Source organism: Drosophila erecta, unplaced genomic scaffold (genome assembly GCF_003286155.1).
Source record: "Drosophila erecta strain 14021-0224.00,06,07 unplaced genomic scaffold, DereRS2 tig00000126-arrow-pilon, whole genome shotgun sequence".
In the NCBI taxonomy this organism is placed as follows: domain Eukaryota; kingdom Metazoa; phylum Arthropoda; class Insecta; order Diptera; family Drosophilidae; genus Drosophila; species Drosophila erecta.
The window spans coordinates 9,844,844-9,868,709 of NW_020825209.1; the positions used below are offsets into that span (position 1 = coordinate 9,844,844).

The following is a 23,866-nucleotide window of genomic DNA, read 5'->3' on the forward strand; positions in this document are numbered from 1 at the left end:
AGCGTGTGGTTTATTGCAATACAATGCCAATTTCTTTGCGTGGATTCGCCTAATCTGTCCGCATCTTTCGCAGCCACTGATGCTCAACACGCTGGGCGTTCGCTCGGCGATCGGCAGTCGGCGGAAGTTGTCGTTCAGGAACGTGTCCAACGTGGTCATGCAGCTGCTGCACACGATCAAGTTCTCGGAGCCGGTGCCGTTCTCCAACATAGCCACCGGATCCTTCCCCTCGGCGGCCAGCGCCTTGGGGGGCGGACTTGCAGTCGGCGGAGCAGGAGGAGGAGGCGTCGGAGGAGGTGTAGGCGTGGCACGGGGCAGCACCTGCGACGCGAACTCTGGAAGCGTTCAGGTTTCGGAGAAGGGATCGCGCAAGGTAAGTGGTGTTGTTTTTTCCGAAGATCAGCAAGACCCCAATCTCAAACGCCGACTCGGGAGTTTCAAGGTGGGAGAAGTTGCAAAGTTGGAAGTTGGAAGTTGCAAAGTTGGAAGTTGGAAGTTGAAAGTTGCGTGTTCCTGTAGCTCGGTTCTGTTCTGTTTATTTTGTCGTAGCTCCAGAGTTTTCTGCATGTCCGGGTGGTTTTTGAGGGATTAAGTTTCCGGATACTGGTTACCGGATCCCCGATAACGGGTGGTGTGGCTTGGTGTGCTTTTATTTTCCGTACTAGTATCCTTGTATCCGTAGCCGAGGGATGCACAAAGATTCGTTAGATAGATCTCGGGTAGCATCAAGACGGCGAGAATCCTTTTCATTTCTTGCTTTGATTTGTTTCCTTTCGTTTTCTTTCAGGATGCGGTAAGTTTGCCTCACCCATGTCTAAGTATTTCTATATCCAGCAGTTGAAAACCCGATAACCAGTAACCCTTATGCCTCAGTTGCGCTTTTTCCCCTGGCCTCTACTTTTTAGTTTCTCGATCGATTAATTTGGTGGGCTCTTTTTCGTTTCGTAGTCGCATTGTACAAAACTTTATCTACTCCTTTATATTAAATAAGATTGTATTATTAGCTTAGCAAGATCGGTAATTGTAATTCGTAATGCTGTCTCAACTAACAATTGTAGTTTAACGGCTCGTTTGCGTAGATGTTGTGTGTAGTTTGATTGTAGAATATATATATGTACATATATACATATCTGCGCCTCGGACTTGTAAATTGATCTAAATTGTTGTCATCGGGAACACAAAGGACACACTTAAATTATTTAGAATTGCACTGGTAAAACGAATTGGAAATTTGTCAAAGTTTTCAACTTAACTAACACAAGCAATCGGTTAAATCGATAAATTCGCAGGCGATGCAATTCGGAAAGTAGTTTCGTCCTTAGGGACGATCAATTTTATAGGTGGTTCAGTTTCGCTAGTGATTTTATACTAAATTCCATACTCACACATGATATATATGTATATATATTAGTGCTATTTAAATGCAGCCAGCAACCCTTCAGTTTCGTTTCGATTATTTCGATTTTGATTTCCACTTGATGCGCCTCTTCTCCAATTTCTATCGTTATCGTTTTGATTCCCATCCTAACTCAACTTACCGTTCTACTATGATTAATTCCGCCCCTCGCTACTGTTTAATTTACGCCTAGTGATAAGAAACACACACAAAACAATAACTTTGTGCAAATGTAAATATAAGAACTTACATGACAACTGTGTATACTACTTCTCCGATCCAGGTGATACGTCTGCAAAAGATCTTGCATGCAACACCGCCACCGCACGGCATGGGCTATGGCAGCGTCGTCGGCAGCGGCGGCGGTGTGGACAGCGGTATTTCCGGTGGTGGTGGCTGTGTTTCCGGTGGTATGGCCGGTGGGGGCGGTGTTCAAGTGACCGTAGGCACAAATCCCAACTCTACAGCGAGTACGATTAGTCGCATTCATAGGCACAATCACAAGAGCAATAAAGTGAGCAGAGCAGCAGCCAAAAAAAATATATACAAAATAAAAACATTCTATACTTTCCGTTCAATCGTTCAAAATCGTTCCTGCGTTCGTTCGTTCAAAGGTCCCTTTTGCAGGAAATGAGTTTTCATCGGTATGTGCTTCAATGCATAGCCATTACAATTGGTTATGGTATATTTGAGAGCTCACCTCCTTTAAAGGGACCTTCAGTTTGTGTTTCGTCCATTTGCATTCGTTCTATAATTGTGTTAATTGTGTAACTACTTCATAAGTGTGCTTTGTTCATTCGTTATGTGTGTTTCGTTGGCCTTCTTCGAGTTTTGTGACTGGGAGGGCTTCCAAGCAAAAATCCCCAAGCCCACATCGCTATGTTCCTCTTTGCCTTGTTAAAGCTGCCTGACACTGGACCAAAATGGTACGAAATATTCACTGAGGTTCGCTTTTACCACGAGCTCACATCGTCTAAATCTTGCACGAACTATGATTAATAATTATAATTACAACGCCACCTATGAGTCATATTTTAGGTACTCGCTCGAGGGAACTATACAATCAATTTTTATGAGGAAGCAGATTTAATTTTCTTGAATTATTCCATAAGTACTCCATGCCAAAGGCAAGTTAAGTTCACTTTTAGCCCTTCATTTAAAATATTTGTTATTTACCATTATTATTATTTACAACATATTAACAAACACATTGGTACTTTGTATTTTTTGTTGAAACAAAATGTGCAAATGTAAGTTTCATTTCTGGTTCAGTGTCGTCGAGGAGCTTGCCAATTGCCAGCTGCAGCTGTCCATTATCATTGCCCATTCTCGTGCCTCGGAGTGCATGATTCGAGTCCATCCGCGAGTCTTGACCAGCATCAGCATGCTTAGTGCCATGTCCCAGCTCCGCTCGCCGCCAACCAGTTGCCATGTTAGCATGTAGTGAGTGGCGGCCACATACCCCAGTCGTCTAGTGCACACACGTAGAGCTTTTCAATCAACAAACTTAATTCTTGAATCTTCAACTCAAGCAGCCAGTTCAAGTGCCAAGTGCAAGCCATCCAGCAAAATGAACAACTCGTCCGGGAACCACAACCACAACTAACGAATCTGTCTCTCTACTTCTTGCTCCCTCTTGCATGGCTTTCCGTTCCATTCCGCACATCGCAAATCGCAATGGCAACCGCAACCACAACCACAACCGCAACCGCAACCGCATCCGTAACCGCAGTCCCAGTCAAAGGTGACGGACAAGTTCAAGAGGCCATTCCGGAAGCGGCACTCAGTGGCCGCCCACCACCAGCCCACCAATCGGGTGAATCGATTCCTATCCCAGGCGATCAATGCCCGGTCGGTGGACTGCGACAAATCGGAGCACGTGGACCGACTGACACTGCGCTTCCGGCAGAGCGACATGGAGCGCGAGTATCACAAGGACTTCGATCTGGGCTTCACCACGGCCATGGGCTGCTCCCTGCTGCTGCTCATCCTCGGTGCAGCACTCCAGGTGACCGCTCTGCCGCGCACTCTCATTCTGCTGCTGCTCTTTCTGTTCGCCTTCATCTGGGTGAGCGCCATCCTGATGCTCCTGCTCGCCGTGCGGCTCAAGTGGATCATCTGGGACATCTCGGAGAGCTTCTCGCTGCGCATGGCCATCACCATTTTCACGGTCATACTCATCTACTCCGTGGGACAAGTGAATGTGGTATGTACAGATAGACACTGATATTATACTGAAATGCAATCCAACCTTTTCCGTTCCCCTTCCACACAGTTTACCTGCGTTTCGGATCATCCGTGCTCCGGCAATGGGACGACCTCCTTCCAGAACGACTCGCACCGCAAGTGCTCGCTGCCCCAGTACGTGTCCCTATCGGCTGCCTTCGCCTTCCTATCTGTATCGGTGTTCCTCAGGTGAGTGCATCATTGTCATCGCTGGGCGGTGGGCAGAACGATGCTAATGCGAAACCCTGATTGTCCACAGGCTGCCCATCATATTCAAATCGCTGCTGGTGCTGGGCATGGGCACCATCTATGGCCTGTTCATAGAGCTATCGCATCAGAATATCTTCGAGTGCTACGACAACCGGGTCAAGTAGGTCAACGCTAATTTTGGCCGTCGCCAAGTCCACTAAACCATAAATCCACTAATCGAACGACCTCGTTTCTTCTGTGCAGCGCCTCGATTCCACTTCACTTGATCTCGCTGGCCCGCATCGCCATCTTTATGATTGCCATTCTGGTGCACGGACGGCTGGTGGAGGGCACTGCCCGGCTGGACTTCCTCTGGCAGCTGCAGGCGTCGCAGGAGAAGAAGGAGATGGACGTGCTGCAGGAGTCCAACAAGCGCATTCTGCACAATTTGCTGCCCGCTCATGTGGCTGCACATTTTCTCGATGCGCAATTCCGCAACAACATGGTGAGAACTACTTGCTCTAATTGCCCCATTGACCCAATGACAAATTTAGAGAGATTAATATGTGCATGGGCACAAGGAATAAGGTTAATAGGAGCTCGTAAATTTGGAAAGATTAAAGGGAACGAGTGGAAAGAAAGTTAAATTAGCCAGAGTAATTAACCAGAGATCTTTTCATCTTTTTTGCGCAGGAGCTCTACCACCAGAGCTATGCCAAAGTGGGCGTCATCTTTGCCAGCGTTCCGAACTTCAACGAGTTTTACACGGAAATGGACGGCTCCGACCAGGGGCTTGAGTGCCTCCGTCTGCTCAACGAGATTATCGCGGACTTTGATGAGCTGCTCAAGGAGGATCGCTTCCGCGGCATTGACAAGATCAAGACCGTTGGCAGCACCTATATGGCCGTCGTGGGACTCATACCCGAGTACAAAATCCAGCCCAACGATCCCAACTCGGTGCGGCGCCACATGACGGCGCTCATCGAGTATGTGAAGGCCATGCGGCACTCACTTCAAGAGATAAACAGCCACTCGTACAACAACTTCATGCTGCGCGTGGGTGCGTAGAGAAATCGCGGAATATAATTTGAGTTTCAATTTGTAACTAATTCGATTGTGAATCCTTCGTAGGCATCAACATTGGACCCGTTGTGGCGGGCGTCATCGGAGCTCGAAAGCCGCAGTATGACATATGGGGCAATACGGTGAACGTGGCCAGTCGCATGGACTCCACCGGAGTGCCTGGCTACTCGCAAGTAACGCAGGAGGTGGTCGACAGCCTGGTGGGCTCGCATTTTGAGTTCCGGTGAGTGTCACATAATCAGGCTGCCAAATTGCATTATAAACTGATTCAATTGCATTGCAGCTGTCGCGGCACCATCAAGGTGAAGGGCAAAGGCGACATGGTCACCTATTTCCTGTGTGACAGCGGCAACAAATCGCTGAACGGAGAGGTGCGCAATGCCATGTCCCTGCCACAGAGTCTCCATGCGCCGGACTACTATATGAAGGTGTCGCAGTTTCCGGAGAATCGCGTCAACAGCGACACCTACAGCAAGAAGGAGAACGGACATCTGTACGCAGGCAACGGCGGCGAGGAGCAGCAATTGCTGCTGCAGCATCAGCACAAACAGCTCGATCCAATGCCGCTGCCTGCTCCTCCGCCGCCGGTGCTCCATCACTTGCACCAGCAGCAACAGCAGCGTTTGAACAGCAAGCTGCAGAAGCAACCAATCTTCATGGCCAACGGCGGTCTGCCCAATATCCGGGAGAATGGCAATGGGCACAATGGAGACCATCAGCAGCAGCAGCAGCCTGGTGGCTTTATGGTGGCAACGACGACACCGCCGGCTGCAGTGGCGGTTCCCCTCCAGCCCCAGCCCCAGCACCAGCACCACCAACTCCAGTTCCAGCACCCGCACCAGCATCCACTCCCGCCAGCAGTGGCGGTTCCAGTGCAGCACCAGATCCTACTCCACCACCAGCTCCAGCTCCAGCACCAGCACCAGCACCAGCCCGTTCCTTCGGTAATGTTGCGCGAGTTTAATATTATTGAGAACCCGACTTCCGGCGGCCGGCATCAGCAAATGGAGCAGCTGCCGCCGCATCACGGCAGCCTCGACCTATCGGGAATGGGTATGGGAATGGGTGTGGGGGCTGGCGTGCTCGGCGGCGACTGCTTCATGATGCCACGGCGAGATCGCGAGCGCACGTATGTGCCGCCCTTAAACCAGCATGGCCATCATCCACCGCATCACCTCCATTCGAATCTGAATCAGAGCCAGCACCCGCCATCGTTCACCAGCCTGGGCTATGGCCAATGCCGGGAGAGCGAGCCGCTATTGCATGCCAGCAGCGTCGCGCCGGTAGCCAAGGTGAGTGAAGACGCCGAACACCTGCTCTGGAGCAAGGAGATCCTCCTCTGAACAGCCAGCACCGCCTTGTCCCAGCCTCCAAGCCTCCAAGCCTCCCAGCCTCCAAGTGCCTCAGAAACTGCCCTGTTTCGACCCGAAACTAATAACCGAGATGCCGAGACCCATGCCCATCCCATTCGTAACTAATCTCCAAGCACCAGAATAGACTTGTATGCATTCATGAGAAGTAGGAACAAGGCCTAAAAACTCAAAGATGGTCAGGTTTATATTTGCATTTAATGTGAAACCATTTGACCATTTGCATTGCAATTAGATGTTCTAATTAATTAGCTATATAAGTCAGCTAAGTTTTGGATACCTAGCACTCATCGTGACCATATAATTAGTGTGATAAGGGAACTCCTGACTCAACATGCCAGTCTATTCTGGTTGCTTGCCCACCTATTGCCCCGCAAATCCACTCCTTATATCTATATCTGTGTGTACCATGTGTCTAACTCTCAATGTCCACTCTTTGCATGACCGCGCACATCTATCTCTCTCTCGCTTGCTCATCTCCGACTAACCACGCCCCCAGATCATGCCCATGCAGCATGCGCCAAAGTACGAGCCACCACGTTACACTTCTCCCCACACCATGTTGTCGCAGCAGCAGCAGCAGCAGCAGCAGCAGCAGGATCAGCAGTCACATCCCGCCCAGGAGCCACATCCTTTGCAGCGGCAGTACGCCATGTATTCGCAGCAGCCGCAGCTGCCGCCGAAGCCAGCGCTGAGGACGTACATGAAGCCGCTGCCAAAGCTGCCGACGGATCTGGAGGAGAGCCGGGACATGTCCTCGACGGACGACCTCAGCTCACGTCCACACTCGCCCTCGATGAGCAGCTCGGATGAGAGCTACTCGAAGACCACCGAGGGCGAGGGCGAAGGCGACGAGGATTCGCCGCGCATGGTCAACGGCGGCCATCTGCACCATCGCAATGGCTACCACCTGCCCGCCGGCGGTCTGGTCAACCCGCTGCAATGGCTCTACCCCTGCGACATTCAGGTGGATCCCACCTCACCGGTCGTCGACATGGCCCATCTGCATGACTTTGAGCTCAGCTCCACCACCGAGAGTCAGGGCCATCACACCAACAGCAACACGACAAGCAACACGCAACACAAGGGCGACAGCTGCAACAGCTTCGACTACCAGAAGGCAGCAGTGGGAGCGGGAGCGGGAGCGGGTGCGGCCATCGCCACCAAGTCGCCCTTCGAGCGAGAGCTACAGCGTCTGCTCAACGAATCCACGCGAGCTCGTTGCCTGGCGACCGCGACAACGGCAGCTGGAGCCATCTCCACCACGGACCAGACGACCAGCAATGGCAGCCGGGAGATGAGCTACTCCCTCAGCAACGGGAAGCTGAGCTCCGCGAACGGACATGGCGCCGGCTGTTCCGGATCGGGATCAGGTTCGGGATCGGCGGTGGGCAATGGCAGCGGTGGCAGCGGCAGCAGCAATGGCAATCTCAGCGGCGGCAGCGGCAGCAACTCGAACAGTGGCAACAACAACAGCAGTCACCACAAGGCGGAGCAGCAGCAGCACGTGGAGCACGAGCACCTGGCCGGGGGCAAACTGCTGGGCAGTAATAGCTTTATGATCGCCAAGCATCCGGTGGGCTTGGAAGCCATCAAGGAGATAACGCGCAACAAGAATCCCTCGGAGTCCAGCCAAATGTGAGTAGACCATGACCAGTGATGGGACGGAACTCGGTAGGACATATGTACTTAGTTGGATGTCCCTCAACCCGATCAGAAATTCCTAATCCCGGAGGGAATGTGTTTTTGTAAGGGGATTATCTTTTTACTTTCTTCATAAGATAATGATTTCTGTACAACGCATCTTAAAGTGTACCTATTTTAGTTATCCCATCACTGACCATGACGACAGCTTCCATTCCATGTCATGTGGTGCAGGTTCGCCGCTTTCATAACCGGTATGGGGGTGGCCCAGTGTTACTTTTAATCTTAGATCCCTCTAATGATATACTACTATGCATATTCGAAAACCTTATCAAATCGAGCGATGTGACTCTTGCAGGCAAACCTCGGACACGGAGTCCTGCGAGATTCTGCACGAGAACCGCAACCAGATGCATGTGCTGGCCATGCTGGAGATGCACACGGCCAAGGAGCTCAATGGCAGCCATGCGCATCACGGGCAGCATCACCAGCAGCCACAGAGGACGCATCGCCAGCGACCGCGCTCCAAGGAGCTGCAGTACAGCCACGAGAGTCTGGACGGACTGGATGGAGCGGTGCAGTCACAGTCGCAGCAGCGACACCAGCGCTATCACCACCACCATCACCACCAACAGAGGCAGCAGCAACAGCAGCGCTACAACCATGTGCAGGAGCAGGAGGAGCGTGACGACACCGAGGACAACCTGGCCGATGAGGAGTTTGAGGACGACGAAGTGGGCCGCGATGTGCGACAGAAGCGCCTACAAAAGTCCGAGCTCAATCACAAGCGATCGGAGGTTGCAACAGAGGCTGGTGATCACCACAACAACGAGCCGGAGGAGGAGGACGACGATGACGACGAAGAGGAGGACCACCGGAATGGCGGGCGGGAGGCGGCACCGCTGACCAACGGCAGCATGCGCGGCCTGGAGGCCAATGTGATAAACGACGAGCTAAAGTACGGAGCGACCCATCTCAATCACCAGTCCATGGACTCCAATCCGTTGGAGAGCCAATCGGAGTGGTCGGATGACGATTGCCGTGAGGAAGCCACAGGTGAGAGCAAAGCTGCTTACGATTTTCTCCAAGCATAACTAATGTTCTGCTTTCTAGGGGGAGCCGAGTCCACGGGCTACATCACGGATGAGCCCGGGCTGGAGAACATCTCGTTGCTGAACGAAGCTGGTCTCACCGATGCCGAGGGCGCTCTCTCGGACGTTAACTCGCTGTATAACGCGCCGGACGTGGACGACACTTCGGTGTCCAGCCGGGCCAGCTCCCGCCTGCTCAGCCTGGACTCGCTGAGCGGCCTCTACGACTGCGATCTGGACTCCAAGCATGAGCTGGCCATTGTCAATGCCTCGCACAAGATCTCCAGTAAATTCGGGCAGCCTTCATCGCCGGCACAGCAGCAGCAGCAGCAGCAGCAACAGCAGCAGCAGCAGCAGCAGCAGCACCCGCAGCAGACTCAAGCCCAATCGCATTTGGCTCCGGTTCAGTTTCAGTCCGCCGAGGAGTTGAGAGAGTAAAGATTGAAAGTTCGTGTGAAGCAGGTGGAGCGTTAAACACTCAAACGTTGTTATTGCTATACGCAAATGGTGTCTAATAATTTACAATACCTAAACTAAAGTAAACTATATCTAGAATAGGTGACAGATATGCATATGTCGAAATATATATTTATGTATGTATAGAAGCAGAGGCACTTAATGCTGCTCGAAGGCACCCCTAGATGTAAGCCCGTTTACTTTACTGTGGCTAGATCACGCCTAGCAGGTATTAACTCATATATATATGGTATATATACAGCATGTGCAAGAAGATCTATATGTATTGAAAGTAAGCACGTAGTCATTGGTTAGCCCGTCGCCAATTGGCCCAGTTAAGCGTTCCAGTTACTATGCCGCGCGAAAAGCAAAATGAACTTGATATTTAGCCGCAACTTGAGATATCCAATGCTAATCCACGAATCCATCGTTTCGTGCGCGTAGTCCTCCTAAGGACTTAGCGGGGGATCGCAGTTAGGCGACTCCTGACCACTCCCATATGTTATTAGTGTATGAATATATGTTTATGTAATATTTTAATCGAATAAGCAAAGATTTGGCCATTATACGAAGCCACAACCAACGCATGACATGTTGTAAATAAAACAAAGTGTTATAAATATGTTTTCGATATTACTGTAAGGCTAACATTGCCCATAGACTGCTACTCCAAATTGAAATCGAAATCCAAACCACTTGAGATCCACCAATTCGTATATACATATTAAAATACCCTGGTGGAAGATACGTAAATCCCTGTTTTCCCTTCCGGTTCCATTTTCCGAGCTCCAATGCGCCCGTTGCCACGCCAAGCGTCTTTGTAGCGTCTAAATGTACATGTTTGTGGCCTACTCTTGGGCTCAACCACACAATACAGAATACAGAAACTGGCTTAAACTTAGCTTTTGTATTCCAAATATATGATGTTGCGAATTTTTAGTTTAAGTTCCCGAGTGCTCGATGGAGTCACTTAAAGTGGACTCCACCATGTTGCCTGCTGCACAATTGTCAAATTTCATTTGCTATGCTACACTTCAGTGTATTCGTTTGTAAGATCTGTACATAGAATATTCGAACATGATAGAAGAGGATTTACAATTACTAGACATTTAAGATGCAGAGACAAAGGAAATATTCTTGATATTGTTGCCCCGACCCCCATAACCGAAACCAAAAACCAAAAACAAACAAACAAACAACCAACGCTAAGCAAATGAAGAAACTGAAATAAAATCTCGTACAACTGTGCAAATGATAACTAAGATAAATGATCGATGTAAACAAACAAATCCATATTTTGTGTGTGCAATTTATTAGGTCGCCCTAGGAGCGCCATATATTATTAACAAAACTACACGAATATATAATGAAAGCAACAACCACAGCTACTGCAAGAACTGCAAACAGCCCACAGATCAACTTCTTATGCAAATATATAAACACCAATAGCGCAGATCAGTATACATACAATGCATATGTACATATAAATGAAACTGAGAACCAGCTGGAATAAATATATCTATATATACACACATTCGTAAAATTGTACACTGAGGCAGAGACAGGAAGCTGGACTCGTGCAAGTATATATTTATTTTTCTGTACTAAGAGAAAGTAAATGGTAAAGAATTGAATATTATATATATGCAACGGCAGACATCTGTCTATATCTACACGAAATAATGGTGGCTAACAATGCCTTAAAAGCGGGAATGAATTCTTAATCCAAAGGCCAATTGTCGACTCATTTTGATTCATAAATGCAATTATCAATTTGGCAAAAATTGTATCAGCGCAGGACTGTTCCCGATTCCGTGCGCAAGTAAATCGAAGTCTTGATCCACTTAACCATTTTGCAAAGACTTGGCTAATAACACAGGCACTGTATTATTGTTAACATTAAACGGACACCTGTAATGTCAAAAATCTGCTTGTCAAATATTTGAAACAAATGTGCTTTTAATGGTCTGATATACATTGCAATTCGTATCTTTTTTTTTGATTTATTTGTGTATGGATATTATTTCAAAAGTGAAAATTGTAAGCGGTCAAAAGGACTTTTTTTTTTTAATTTATTTGGGGAAACGGAACAGGCCTGTTTGAATAAGAGAAAACCCTACTAGAAATACATAAAATGTCAGCATATCAAATATGTCAAAAATTATATATATATATATATATATATATATATACAAAAATATAAACTGGTGTATTATTTGACGGGTTTGCTGGTAAGATATATTTATATTTGAGTTAAGAACATGTTGCTGCAGTTGTTTCATCTAATTATGGAGATTTTGAAGCTAAAGTGAAAAGGTCTAACCCAATATTAGATTTTCATTTCAATTTGCCAAATTACATTTCATTGTTAACTGGTTGAATCGAAGGTCCAATAGTTCAGGCCAATATTTTGCTGGCTAAATTGGAAAATCGTTGGTTTTGCCATCTTAAGTGTTCCGGGCAGCTGGGTAAACAACTTCCGTCTTGGCTAGTGGCTTTCGCACTTGATCTACTGCCTTTTGCCTGAGCTGCAGTTGGGCTAACATTTATCTGGCGAGGAGGGTCATCGTGACACGTGCCGTACTCTTTGTTTGTGTATTCACTGTACCGTATTTATATTTACAGCCAAGCAGTGGTAGAACAAATGCATGGTGGTGGAAAATGTCCTACTGCACAGAACTTTATTTGCATTTGAGCCAATTTGCAAAGCACTTTGTTATACCCGTGTCAGTAAAAGCGTATACATATGGAACATATGTAATAGGTGGAGGGAGGGAACCAACCATACAGAGTATACAAATATATTCTAACTGTATCGTTGCTTCTGTCCGTTCGTCCGTCTGTCCGTATGAAATTCGAGATCTAGGAATATACTGAAGTTGAAGAAATTAGATTAAGCAAGCTTATATGGGAATATATGTAATAGGTGGAGGGAGGGAACCAACCATACAGAGTATATATATTCTAACTGTATCGTTGCTTCTGTCCGTCTGTCCGTTTGGATGTCCGTATGAACGTCGAGATCTGGGGATATAATGAAGTTGAAGAAATTAGATTAAGCAAGCTTATATGGGAATATATACTTTTTCCACATAACAATTTCCATAACAACATTAGATTTTATTAATTGAGGTAAGGAAATCTTGACTTCATATTTCCTACATTTGCATTTGAGCCAATTTGCAAAGCACTTTGTTATACTCCTCTCAGTAAAAGCGTATACATATGTAACATATGTAATAGGTGGAAGGAGGGAACCAACCATACAGAGTATATATATTCTTCTTTAGCTGCTTCTGTCCGTTCTTCTTGTCCGTTGCTTCTGTCCGTTCGTCCGTCTGTCCGTTGGGATGTCCGTATAAACGTCGAGAACTAGGGATACACTGAGGTTAAAGAAATTAGAGTAAGCAAGTGGGAATATATGGAAAAGGTAGAAATTTAAGATGTTATTAACTGAGGTCAGGAAATCTTTGCTTTATATTTCCTACATACTTTTGCAACCATTAAGTAGATGGGATTTTCCACAACCCAATGAAAGCCAATTAATTTTTTCGAGTTGTTTTGAAGTAATCATTCAGATAAAACACAAAGAAGCGTCTGTTTTTGTTTTGCGTGTGCTCTTCTGCAAACAATCAGTGATACTCAGCTCATGGAGAGGAACATTCAGGTGATTCCCGCAACATGTTTTCATCACACCGATCGCATGACGTCTTTTGCGGGTGCAATGAGTGGGTGGTATCATTACACATCGGAGCAACTTTATCTTACAAAAAGAAAAACAAGCAACGAGGGGCGGCAGACTCGGCTGGCACAAATGAGACACTCTGGCGGTAAATATTTAATCAAATGGTGATAAAAAAGAGAAGCAAAAACTGCTCTACACCGATTACCATAAAAGCCCGTTGCGCTGTGGGAATCGCTAGCAATCAGGCCGGGAAATAGAAATGCGCCACTTCGCGATCATATTTAGCCTATCTCTGGCACTCGGCATCGCCTCCGCCACCGACTACTGCAAAAAGAGCTGCGGCAACACCAAGAATCTGGGATGCGGCAATAATGGGGTGATTAACCATGGCTATAATCCTTAACGTGACTTTCAAGCCGGGCTTGGAACTATACGCTCCCTTACATAAATGTGATATCTAAAATGTTATTTAAATATGTACACATACGTGGGAATATATTTCTTCACTTTTCATCCGTAGGCCTGGTCCTCTAGCTGTCCCAGTGACGCCACCCTGTTGACCCTGACCAGCGCTGAGAAGAATGCACTGGTGGCCAGGACGAACGAGTATCGCAACCACATCGCCGGAGGACTGAATGCCAATCTGAGTGCCGCCTGCCGGATGGCCACGATCAAGTGGAACGATGAACTGGCCTACTTGGCCAGTTTGAACGTGAAGAGTTGCCAGATGAAACACGACGGATGCCACAACACGGATGCCTTCGACTGGTCTGGCCAGAATCTGGCCTGGATGGGCTACTACAATCCGCTGAATGTGACCCACTATCTGGAGTGGGGCGTCGACATGTGGTATGATGAGGCGGTGTACACCAAACAGGCCTACATCGACGCCTATCCGTCCAACTACAATGGCCCGGCCATTGGTCACTTCACGGTGCTCGTGGCCGATCGGAATACGGAAGTGGGTTGTGCCGCGGCCACCTACTCGGTGCCCGGACAATCCTACAAGGCCTTCCTGCTGGCCTGCAACTATGCGGCCACCAATGTCCTGGGCATCAAGATGTACAGCTCGTGCCCGAAGGCGGCCAGCAAATGTACCACCGGTACCAATCCCAGGTACAAGTACCTGTGCAGCGCCAACGAGAAGTACAACGTAAACAATCTGTCCTACTGATCCAATAAATAGAAGCTAAACAAAAGTATACTCTAATCAAAGACATCATTATCACAGTCCTTATAACTCCAAGTTAATGGCATGATATAATTTAATCCGAATCAGTTATAGATTAATTGTACACTTTTTGAGTTACCAATACAAATGCAAATGAATTGCAAGAATTTTAATTGCACATTTTGTCCATGTGTATTAATACCTATTATATGAGTACCTATTAATGAGTTGGATGCGGACTTCAGCGGAACTGCTCAGATACTACGGGCTTATCTCTTGTCTCTTGGAAGATAAGATACTCGATTTCAGATGAAGGCTCGTCTTGGTCTTCTTCTGGGAAATGTAGTATATGATGTGATAAGATAAAAACAATACCTGAAGTCTTGGAAAGCATATTTTAATAAAAAAAACTCCAGTTCGCGGTATTTTCTCGTCTTTATTCATTTATTTGTTTTGAGAGCTTATACTTTATTATATTCGCTTCTTTGTTTTTAACTCCTGATAGGGCTGTTTATATGAGTTTGATAAAGAATGAAAACACACTAATGGAGCTAATAAATCAGTTGGATTTATTTACATGGTGCCATATTTTTAGCACTAATTAAGCTTATCACTAGGCTTTGAACCTGATAGTTAACTTATGCACGAGCACATGCAACTAAGGAAGTGCCTAATAAATTGATACTCAGTGAGTTTTGATAACAATCATTTTACCAGTCAAGAAGTCTGCACGAGAAAGCGACCTATCCCAAAAGGGAATCACCGCATCAAAATCACAGCAAGTAAGAACGCTGGAGTGCCGCGACTATCGGATACCCGTTACTTCTAAAGTTCTATTGAAGTATACGTCGAAATTTATAGCTGAGCGTAGTTTTTGTCCCAAATTTTTAGATCTAACTATATATAGCTTGTTTGAAACACCGAATGGATATTTGAATATTTTCACATTTGATTTGATTACTTTAGAGTTAAGAGAACTGGCCAGAACTTGGCAGAACTAAATCAGTCTGTCGTAAATAAAAGACTGGCGATTAGATTGAATGGAAAATGGCTGAAAGAGCATGGAGTGATTTATAGTTGCACTCCATTCATGTCTACCGATCCGCAATGCTCCAATCTGCCCCTTATAAGCACACAGCCGAACGATCCAACCTATAGATCGCCATTGGGTGTTAGACGCAACGAAGGCAACATGAAGCTCGCTCTGCTCGCCATCCTGGTAGTGGCCTTGGGCCTGGCCCACGCCACCGACTACTGTTCGTGGGACATCTGCAATGGTGGCTCCCACATCGCCTGCGGGCACAACAACTGGTGGGACAGCAGCTGTCCCGGCGATGCCCAGCTGATCGACATCAACGATGACTACAAGTGGGTGTTTGTCCACTCGCACAACGACAAGAGGAACTACATTGCCGGTGGCTACGATCCCAATCACAATGCCGCCTGCCGCATGGCCACCATGGAATGGGATGATGAGCTCGCCTACCTGGCCTCCCTGAATGTCCGCCAGTGCAACATGGTGCACGATAGCTGCCACAACACCGACGCCTTCAAGTACTCCGGCCAGAACCTCGCCTGGCAGGCCTACTCCGGCGACCTGCCCGACATGGGCTACATCCTGGACAACAGCGTGCAGATGTGGTTCGACGAGGTGCACAACTCCAACTCCGGCATCATTTCCGGCGGCTACCCATCCGGATACAACGGACCGTAAGTTCGCGTTGTTTTTCCTTTTTTTCTCTGTGCTGTAAAAGAGTTGAGATGGAACTAGATATCAATGAGGAACTAGAATCCACATAAAACAAGAGTTCTTCAGTATTCTACATTAGGTTCACTAGTTTTGAGTGATATACATAGTTATGGATATGCATCTATGCAACTGCAAGCATTTTAAATTTCAAATTGATACTTTATAATGGAAACTTCCTCCTGTCTCCCAGTGCCATTGGCCACTTCACCGTGATGATGTCGGAGAGGAACACCCGCGTGGGCTGCGCGGCTGCCCGGTACAATCGCGATGGATGGAACCAGGTGCTGGTGGCATGCAACTATGCCACCACCAACATGATCGGCCGCCAGATCTACTCCAGCTGCGACTGGGGAGCGCAGGGATGCGGATCGGGCACCAATGGCGAGTTTGGTAACCTCTGCTCGCCCTCCGAGTGGTACGATGTCAACAGCTGGTAAATCTGGCGAGCTCAAAACTATTTAAAGCTATTTCGAAAGATTATATTGAGAGTATGTTTTTAGCTCGATTTTTTTGTAAATGCATCATGTTTTACGCAAACCAAATGGGCAAGCCAAGAATCCTTTTTAAACTGATGATTTATTATCTTCCTTTGGTATTAAATGTAGCTGGGTGTATGCAAGCACGGAGAATTTTTGAAACATCCAGTGAAAAGCCATGTAAACCAAAATTTGGTGCTCGACTACTGGTTTGGTTTAATTTTGTATGGGCTATATTGCTATCTATGTATATCTAAATATTCGGCCATACTGGGATATAATGTGCTATATTGGTCTCAATGGGGATGCATGGAGCTATATTGTGCTCAGTGTTATACATATTTGTCTCTGACAAAGACACGACCAAGTTTACGAAGCGTTGTCCCTCTGCCGTCTAAAGAAGCTGCCTAATCCTCATCTGTTTCCCTTGAAATGAGTGTATCGCTTGAGTCACCCGGAAATCGCTCCAATGGAAATCCAGTGGATCGGTCACACGCCAGGGATGCTATTCCATATCATCATCAATCATATTTGCATTGCATGGGCATTATTCTGATACGCTGCTTTTCGATTTCGTCTGGCTAATCCCATATTGGCGATAGTGCTTGTAGAAGCACTTGTTGCCAAACGGACACTTGCCCAAGCCCATCCTGAAGTACTTGCAATCCTTGGCGCCCATCGCCGTGCGATACTCGCTGAGCAGCTTCTCCTTCTCCTCCTTGGTGTCCACCCAATAGGCACTGGGGCATACGAAGTCCGAGCAGACGCGACATTCGGGGCAACCTCGCGTCACCGTGGGCTCGAATTGCTCGACCTGGCGCCGCCATGTGCGAATGCAGTTCAAGCAGAATGTGTGCTTGCACTTGGACAGGATGCCGAAGCGGCGTTCACGCCCCTTCTTCTCCACGATGATATCGAAGCAAATGCCGCAGGTCTTGTCCTTGGATCTGGCTATTGCGAAGGATAGCTCCATCGCCTGCTCGTGCTGCTCCAGGCACTCACGATTGTGCTCACGGCGCTGATTCTGATCCTTCGGGTGGAGACAGTACAGATCGCACATCTTGCAGATCTCCATGTGGAGCGGATACGAGCACTTTTTGCCCCAGATACAGGTGCCGCCGTATGGACAGATGTCCTGGAGGTCTCCCGCTGATGGCGTCTCGGCAGGAATACTCTTGCGCCTGGGCACGAATACCGGCGCACTTGCCCAGATCTGTTGCCGACTGTAGCTGCTGGTGCTGGCCACCACCTGCTCCTGCCCCTGCGCCTGCTCCTGCCCCTGCTCCTGCTCCTGCTCCTGCTCCTGCTCCTGCTCCTGCTCCTCCTCCACGATATCGTCAGCGATCTCCGATCTCTGCGTGCTGTCATTGCCGGAAGTGGACGAATTTGGTGTCTCATCATGCGAGAAGCGACAGAAATTGCCGAAGCGACATGTTCCAAGCAAATGGAAGCGACAGACTGTTTGACTACGGCGATGCGACATGATTGATATCCTCTAGCTGTTCTTGAGAACTACTTGTGGTTTTCAAAAAGCGTAGCAAAATTTAAAAAAAAACAAAAATTATACTTTTCTTGTGTAAAATCTTTGAACGATTTCTCGGCAATACTATCCTTCTGAAATATCTTATAGCAACTACTATTCAAATTGGTATAAAATTCGATGGCGACTGAGTTGCCAAAGTGACTGAGTAACAAAATCAGTGACGCCAAGAACAAGGCATTCTATTTTAATGTTCGTTAGCTAAAACACATTAGTTAAACACGGATATATTACTAAAATTTGGAAATATAGTAGCAAACGTTGAGTATTTATCAGCTTTAAGAGGAACTAAAAGAAGAAACAATAATTTTACGCACCCAAATTGCGCGGTTTTTAAAAATATCAAATTGGAGTATTTCAAAAACATTCCAAACAAATGAATAGTTGCAAATACTGAAAATACTGAAAATTGTCATTTACATAAGTATACCTATTTTCTTCACTTTTATACTGGAAATTTGTGCTAATAAATATACCAAATAGTTAAAAACTTCATGTGCAACCTGTTTGCTGCAAAATTGAATTCTCGAGCCGCACTTAAGAATCACAACAAAAATTCGAGAGAGCCAGCAGTACTTCTAGTACTTCTAGTGTCCTTTGTCCTTTGTCCTAGTGTCCTTTGTATACTGGTAATTCGTGCTAATAAATATACCAAATATTTAAAAAACTTAATGTGCAAGCTGTTTGTGGCAAAATTGAATTCTCGAGCCGCACTTAAGAATCACAACAAAAATTCCAAGGAGCCAGCAGTACTTCTAGTGTCCTTTGTGTCCTTTGTAATCCCCAACTGACTGACTGGCTCAACAGTTGTCGCGATTGATTTGGCAACTGGGTATTGGGTATTGGGTATTGAGTACTGAGTATTGAGTACTGAGTTGTCGTAGATTACGGAATTCCACAGACGACTTTCCGCCATTGCCATTGCCACATCAACGAGTCTATTGCTTCCGGAAACTGTTGTCTTGCACACCCGATAAAGTCGGCTGGTGAACCGGGGTGATTCCCCCAGTGTTTCCGTGTTTCCGTCATGCGGATTGTTGTTATATGCCGAATTTGTCGTGAAATGTCTTGGTAATCAATTTATGTGCTCCGCCGTCGCTAGTTTTTTGGGTGGTTTAAGCACCGCCATTCGGCAGCTGCCGCAAGCCACAGCAAACTTTTTGCCATCTGAATGCGGGATGAGGATGCGAGTGTGGATGTGGATGCAGATGGGCATGGGGATGGGCATGGGCATGAGCTCGGAAATTCACCTGCGGAATTCACAACGATAACTTCCACTCATCTCCGCCTGGAGGCCATCAACTTTGACGGCCTGTCTTTGGTGTCTCGCTGTCGATGTGCTGGTGGCGCCTCTGTCTATCTGCCAGTAGCCTGTTGGCTGTTGGTCCTCCCCTGCGTCCTGTTGCTCGTCCTGCACTCCAAATAAATTGGATGAAATGGCTTCGAATGCGCTGATATGGCATTAAAGCGGAAGTTCCGATGCGAGCAAAGTGAAAGGCTTTCTTTGTCATTATAAATGCCAAAATTATTTTAGTAACACTGTCTACGTAAAGATTTTTTAGTATATGCTACACACAGAACAAATTGTTGGGCTTCTTGCTACGTAAATGTCATCTCGAGAGTAGAACACTTTCCTGCTCTACATATTCCTAATATAGTTTACTTCAATGTAGTAAATATATGGCCACATAAATCCCTGCTAAAATGTATTATTTAATAATCATTTTGATAAGCAAAAAGCGAGTGGCTTTTCTCCCAGTGCCACAGTCTTCCGTTTTGGCGTACGTGAAAATGAAGCATTTTCCATTTGATGATAACAAAACATGTTTGGCATATTGATGAATGCCTCGAGAGAATGGGTGTCCCTATCCAGACCCCACCTCCCACCTCCATCCTGGCGGCACATTTCAGCACATCTTGCGGCAAGGACTCGAATTAGGCGGCAGCTCCAGCGGAGCTCCATGCTCCATGCTCGATTTTAATGATGTGACTGACGGACGGCCGCCGAAAAATTTATGTGCTTTACTTGGCTGCTTCAATGTTTCGAGATGGTGTGGTACTCCCCCACTTCCACCCCCTAGTATTATTATTTTTCCCTGGCATTTGCTTTTGCTTACTTTTCATAACTACCCGCCGTTGAGAAGCGTTTGGCAGCCTGTTTATATATGCGGGCTCCAACGTTTGTTTGCTTTTCGGAATACGTGATTCGCCCACGGTGCGGATGTGGAATGTGGACGTAGAGTTGGGGCAGCATCGCAGCATCGCAGCATCCGTAGTAAAAATATAAATAATAATAAAAATAATTTCTCACTTCATTTGTTGCACAAATCGAAAATAAGCTTGGGCGGAATCGAAGTCCGTTCGTGTCTGATGAGTTTCGTTCCTCTGGATTCTGGAATGCCAATACTTTCCCTATTTTTGCCAATCAAGCTTAACCACGTAAAATATATACCTAATGCGCAGGCCAGTAATGCATAAATGGACATTTGAATGAATTACTTAATGAATTTATTCTTGGCTGGATTCGCTGGACGGAAATGTGAAGGAAACTACTTACTAGTTTGCTTTGGTGAGTAGATATTTGTTATTATTTATGTGAGTATGGACACAAAAATATATAAAAATTAAGGCGAGCAAGTTTGCCTGCTGAAAAGTTATGCAAATTCAATTACAGCAATTGCCAGCTGAATCTTTCGCATAAAACGTTACTTAAATTGCCAACAAAGTGCGGCAAATACCAATATGAAAGCCAGCGTGTGTGAGCGGCTGGAATATCAGTTATCTCATATGTACTTGTACACATTTAAGTCTTGCACAGGAAGCATTAAAACAGGTTGCTATCAGGAAGCCAAATGACGGCAAAGAGTATGTACATACTTATTATGGCTGGCTGAAGCGCAAACTGTTTAAAGGTATCAAAAATGCAAAGTAAATTTGAATGTAAAATATTTTCGAGAGCTATTTTCAGTAATTCCCTATACATTATTACAGTGAAGAATTGTAGTTGGCAGGAATTAACTGGCTTCCAGTGCTTTGTCTTCATATCTATAAAAAGGAGCCCTGTTCAAATTGTTCCCACATCCATTCATTATAAATTGTGCCCATATTCGAGTGAGTCCGTGTCTGTGACAATTATAAGTGCAGCTTACACTCACTTTCCAAGAACCGCGCAGCTCTCTTCAGCGAACATATTAAATTAGCCGCCAAGTTGGAGCGAATTTCAATTTGTGCTCCGCGTGGCAAACAGATTTTAAGCCATCCCAGCACTCGGCGCTCTTCTTTTGCCGTGCCTTCTAAGCTTTTTGTTCCCTTTTCCCTTATTTTTGCCCCGTGTCGTTGACACTTTGAGTGTGTATGTGGGCTGCCTTGTGTGTGTGTGTGTGTGTGTGCTAGCTGCACGACGTAGCATACTTTCGAGCGCTGGCATTCATTAATCAAGTTCAGGGCACTTTAAAGTGCTCGCTTAGCCTCGACTCTGTCACTTGGAGCTGAAAACTGGCTGGAGCTGAAATGGGTTTATTTCTGCCCCGGGGCAGCACCACAAACGCACACACTTGTGCTCAGAATATGAGCAGTTTTGCAAGAAATTGAAACTAAATAAATATGTGGTGCCATAAGGTGTAACTGAAAAATTGCTGGTTAATTACCACAAATGAGCAACAAGCTCAGATTTGAAAACTACTCAAAAATAGTAATAATTACGTGAAATCATAACTAATTAATTGTATTAATATAGCACTTATAAAAGCCACTAACAAATGCTTGTGCTCCATTTGTAGTGCATACTTTTAGGCGGCATTTTGGTTGCACACGCTTTTGATGGACAAAAATTAAAGTTACATTTCAGTGATTATGAACATTACCACAGTTTTTATTGTATTATCTTTCTTGCCACATTAAGGTAGCTACTGATTAGAAATATGTGCGTAAATGCCTGTTCCGTATGCATTACTTTCAGCAGGTGGAAAACCATACAAGTTTTGTGCGGCACACGCAATGGGTACAATTATGTAATTAATAATTAGTAATAAGTATAAAAAAATAGTAATAATTACGTGAAATCATAACTAATTAATTCCATTAATATTGCACGTATAAAAGCCATTGACAAATGCTTGTACTCCATTTGTATTGCATACTTTTAGGCGGCATTTTGGTTGCACACACATTTGAAGGGCAAAAATAAGAGTTACATTTCAGTGTTTTTATTATATTATCTTTCATGCCATATTAAGGTAGCTGCTGATTAGAAATATGTGCGTAAATGCCTGTTTCGTATGCAGGTGGAAAACCATACAAGTTTTCCGCAGCACACGCAATGGATACAATTATGTCAATTGTTACACTTAATGGCTTACTTTAGTGCGACCTCCGGTGCACTTAGCATGGTGTGAACTGTGCCCTGCGGGTTCAGGTCAGCAGAATGCCCACCTTTGGTGCCCTGTGCCACAATAGAGACAATATTGCCGGCATTTACATATAAATATTTATTGTCTTCCATGGCCCCAAGTTGCATGTGAGCGGTCAATTTAACACGGAACAACGGAGCATTTCTGGCCAGGACTTCCCCAAGGGGTTATATCTTTTCTTTTCCTTTCTTATATACATATATTTATGTATGTGTATATATTTTTTGGTGGTGATAAGCAGCTGTTGTTCCAGCGCCCTTTGTTTGCCTGTGGATGCTCTTAAGATGGTGCAAAAGGGACTGGAGGCTGAGTTTGGGCATTTTTCTGGCTTCTTTTATGAGGACTATCAACGGTTATGGTGGGCAGGAACTCCCCCGAGGATTTGTTTGCCTGTCCTCTGGCTTTATTATTTCATCATTATAACATTTCCCTATTTGGGGCACATGTACATATGTGCGGTGGGGAAATAAGAGCGTTGATAATATTTTTTAAAGGATTTATATGTATTCTCTGCCGCCTGAATTAAATCGAAATAAAATAATAAATAATGGCATATATACATTTTAGGTGAATAGAGTTAAGCAAAAAGTGTAGCATTTTGTGCACCAAATTGTTAACACATTAAACGTAGCTGGGCTGTAACTTCACTACTAATAAATTGCATACACATAGCTTGTAATTTGTTTACCCAACAAATGATACAACCGAATTCCCACTCAGATTGTGTTGTCATGGGCATTTGGCATTCTGATTGTTGTTATTTACTTGTTCTTCATTGTTGCTGCCAATTATATTGGTCACTGGCAAAGTACAAGGGCAAAGGCTGTTCGCAAATGAAATAGTCATTTTTATTAGCATTTGGCATAAATATTCGGAAATAAAATTCACCGAACGGCAGTTTTTGTGCGCCATTAAAAACAAACATTTTCACAAGTATTTTTTATGCTTGATTTTGCCCATTTAAAGTAAAGAATTCGTTTGATGTTGTCACAAAGCAAATTAGATATGAAAGCACTCGCTTTTTGCCCTATATTTTACTCTATATTTTTGCCCGAATAACACTTTAAATCATCAAGTGAGTGCTGTCAACTGCCTGAAGGCGTTGGTCCGAATTAGATGCGATCTGCGACTCAAGTTGGCCATAATAGTTGGCACTTGCTTTTGACTGTTAGCTTTCGAGCGAAAATTGTTGCGGCGGACCAACTTTTAACACCGATTTCTTGTTAAAAGAAACGCACGAAGTGTTTATACATTATTGTTGTATCGGCGAATATCTGTCTTATAGTAGTTTTGTGTGTCGCAAATGAAATTGTGTGATATGACTGGTAGGTTCAATAGGTTTGCACCCTATTTGCTGTGGCAGAGTGGGCATATGGATTT

The 23,866-nt window shown here is 45.7% G+C and overlaps 4 protein-coding genes across 11 annotated transcripts in view; 3 read left to right on the top strand and 1 right to left on the bottom strand.

Annotated features, from left to right (window-relative positions):
* The window catches only part of LOC6550736 (Ca(2+)/calmodulin-responsive adenylate cyclase), a 31,304-nt gene extending 20,321 nt beyond the window's left edge, over positions 1–10,983 (top strand). For 2 of the 8 annotated variants that reach the window (XM_026981497.1, XM_001978123.3), the window contains 13 exons: positions 74–373; positions 788–793; positions 1,680–1,910; positions 3,129–3,602; positions 3,672–3,811; positions 3,882–3,992; positions 4,076–4,316; positions 4,505–4,871; positions 4,943–5,117; positions 5,178–6,186; positions 6,764–7,902; positions 8,267–8,964; positions 9,022–10,983. In XM_026981497.1, coding sequence (XP_026837298.1) covers positions 74–373; positions 788–793; positions 1,680–1,910; positions 3,129–3,602; positions 3,672–3,811; positions 3,882–3,992; positions 4,076–4,316; positions 4,505–4,871; positions 4,943–5,117; positions 5,178–6,186; positions 6,764–7,902; positions 8,267–8,964; positions 9,022–9,437 — 5,307 coding nt within the window. In that variant the 3' untranslated portion in view covers positions 9,438–10,983. Of the gene's footprint in view, positions 1–73; positions 374–787; positions 794–1,679; positions 1,911–3,128; positions 3,603–3,671; positions 3,812–3,881; positions 3,993–4,075; positions 4,317–4,504; positions 4,872–4,942; positions 5,118–5,177; positions 6,187–6,763; positions 7,903–8,266; positions 8,965–9,021 lie in introns of those variants that run through there. The other 6 variants (XM_026981498.1, XM_015155813.2, XM_015155814.2 and 3 more) reach the window with 6 other exon arrangements.
* Positions 10,984–13,103: 2,120 nt separating this feature from the next.
* Positions 13,104–14,469, top strand: LOC6550737 (venom allergen 5). Its single transcript, XM_001978124.3, has 2 exons — positions 13,104–13,516; positions 13,661–14,469. The coding sequence occupies exons 1-2, from the start codon at positions 13,400–13,402 to the stop codon at positions 14,312–14,314; spliced, it is 771 nt and encodes a 256-aa protein (XP_001978160.1). The 5' UTR covers positions 13,104–13,399; the 3' UTR covers positions 14,315–14,469.
* Positions 14,470–15,463: 994 nt separating this feature from the next.
* On the top strand, positions 15,464–16,572 carry LOC6550622 (venom allergen 5). Its single transcript, XM_026981935.1, has 2 exons — positions 15,464–16,021; positions 16,252–16,572. The coding sequence occupies exons 1-2, from the start codon at positions 15,504–15,506 to the stop codon at positions 16,496–16,498; spliced, it is 765 nt and encodes a 254-aa protein (XP_026837736.1). The 5' UTR covers positions 15,464–15,503; the 3' UTR covers positions 16,499–16,572.
* Positions 16,573–16,618: 46 nt separating this feature from the next.
* LOC6550623 (probable E3 ubiquitin-protein ligase makorin-1) lies at positions 16,619–18,020 on the bottom strand. Its single transcript, XM_026981934.1, has one exon. The coding sequence runs from the start codon at positions 18,018–18,020 to the stop codon at positions 17,085–17,087; it is 936 nt and encodes a 311-aa protein (XP_026837735.1). The 3' UTR covers positions 16,619–17,084.
* Positions 18,021–23,866: the final 5,846 nt, after the last annotated feature.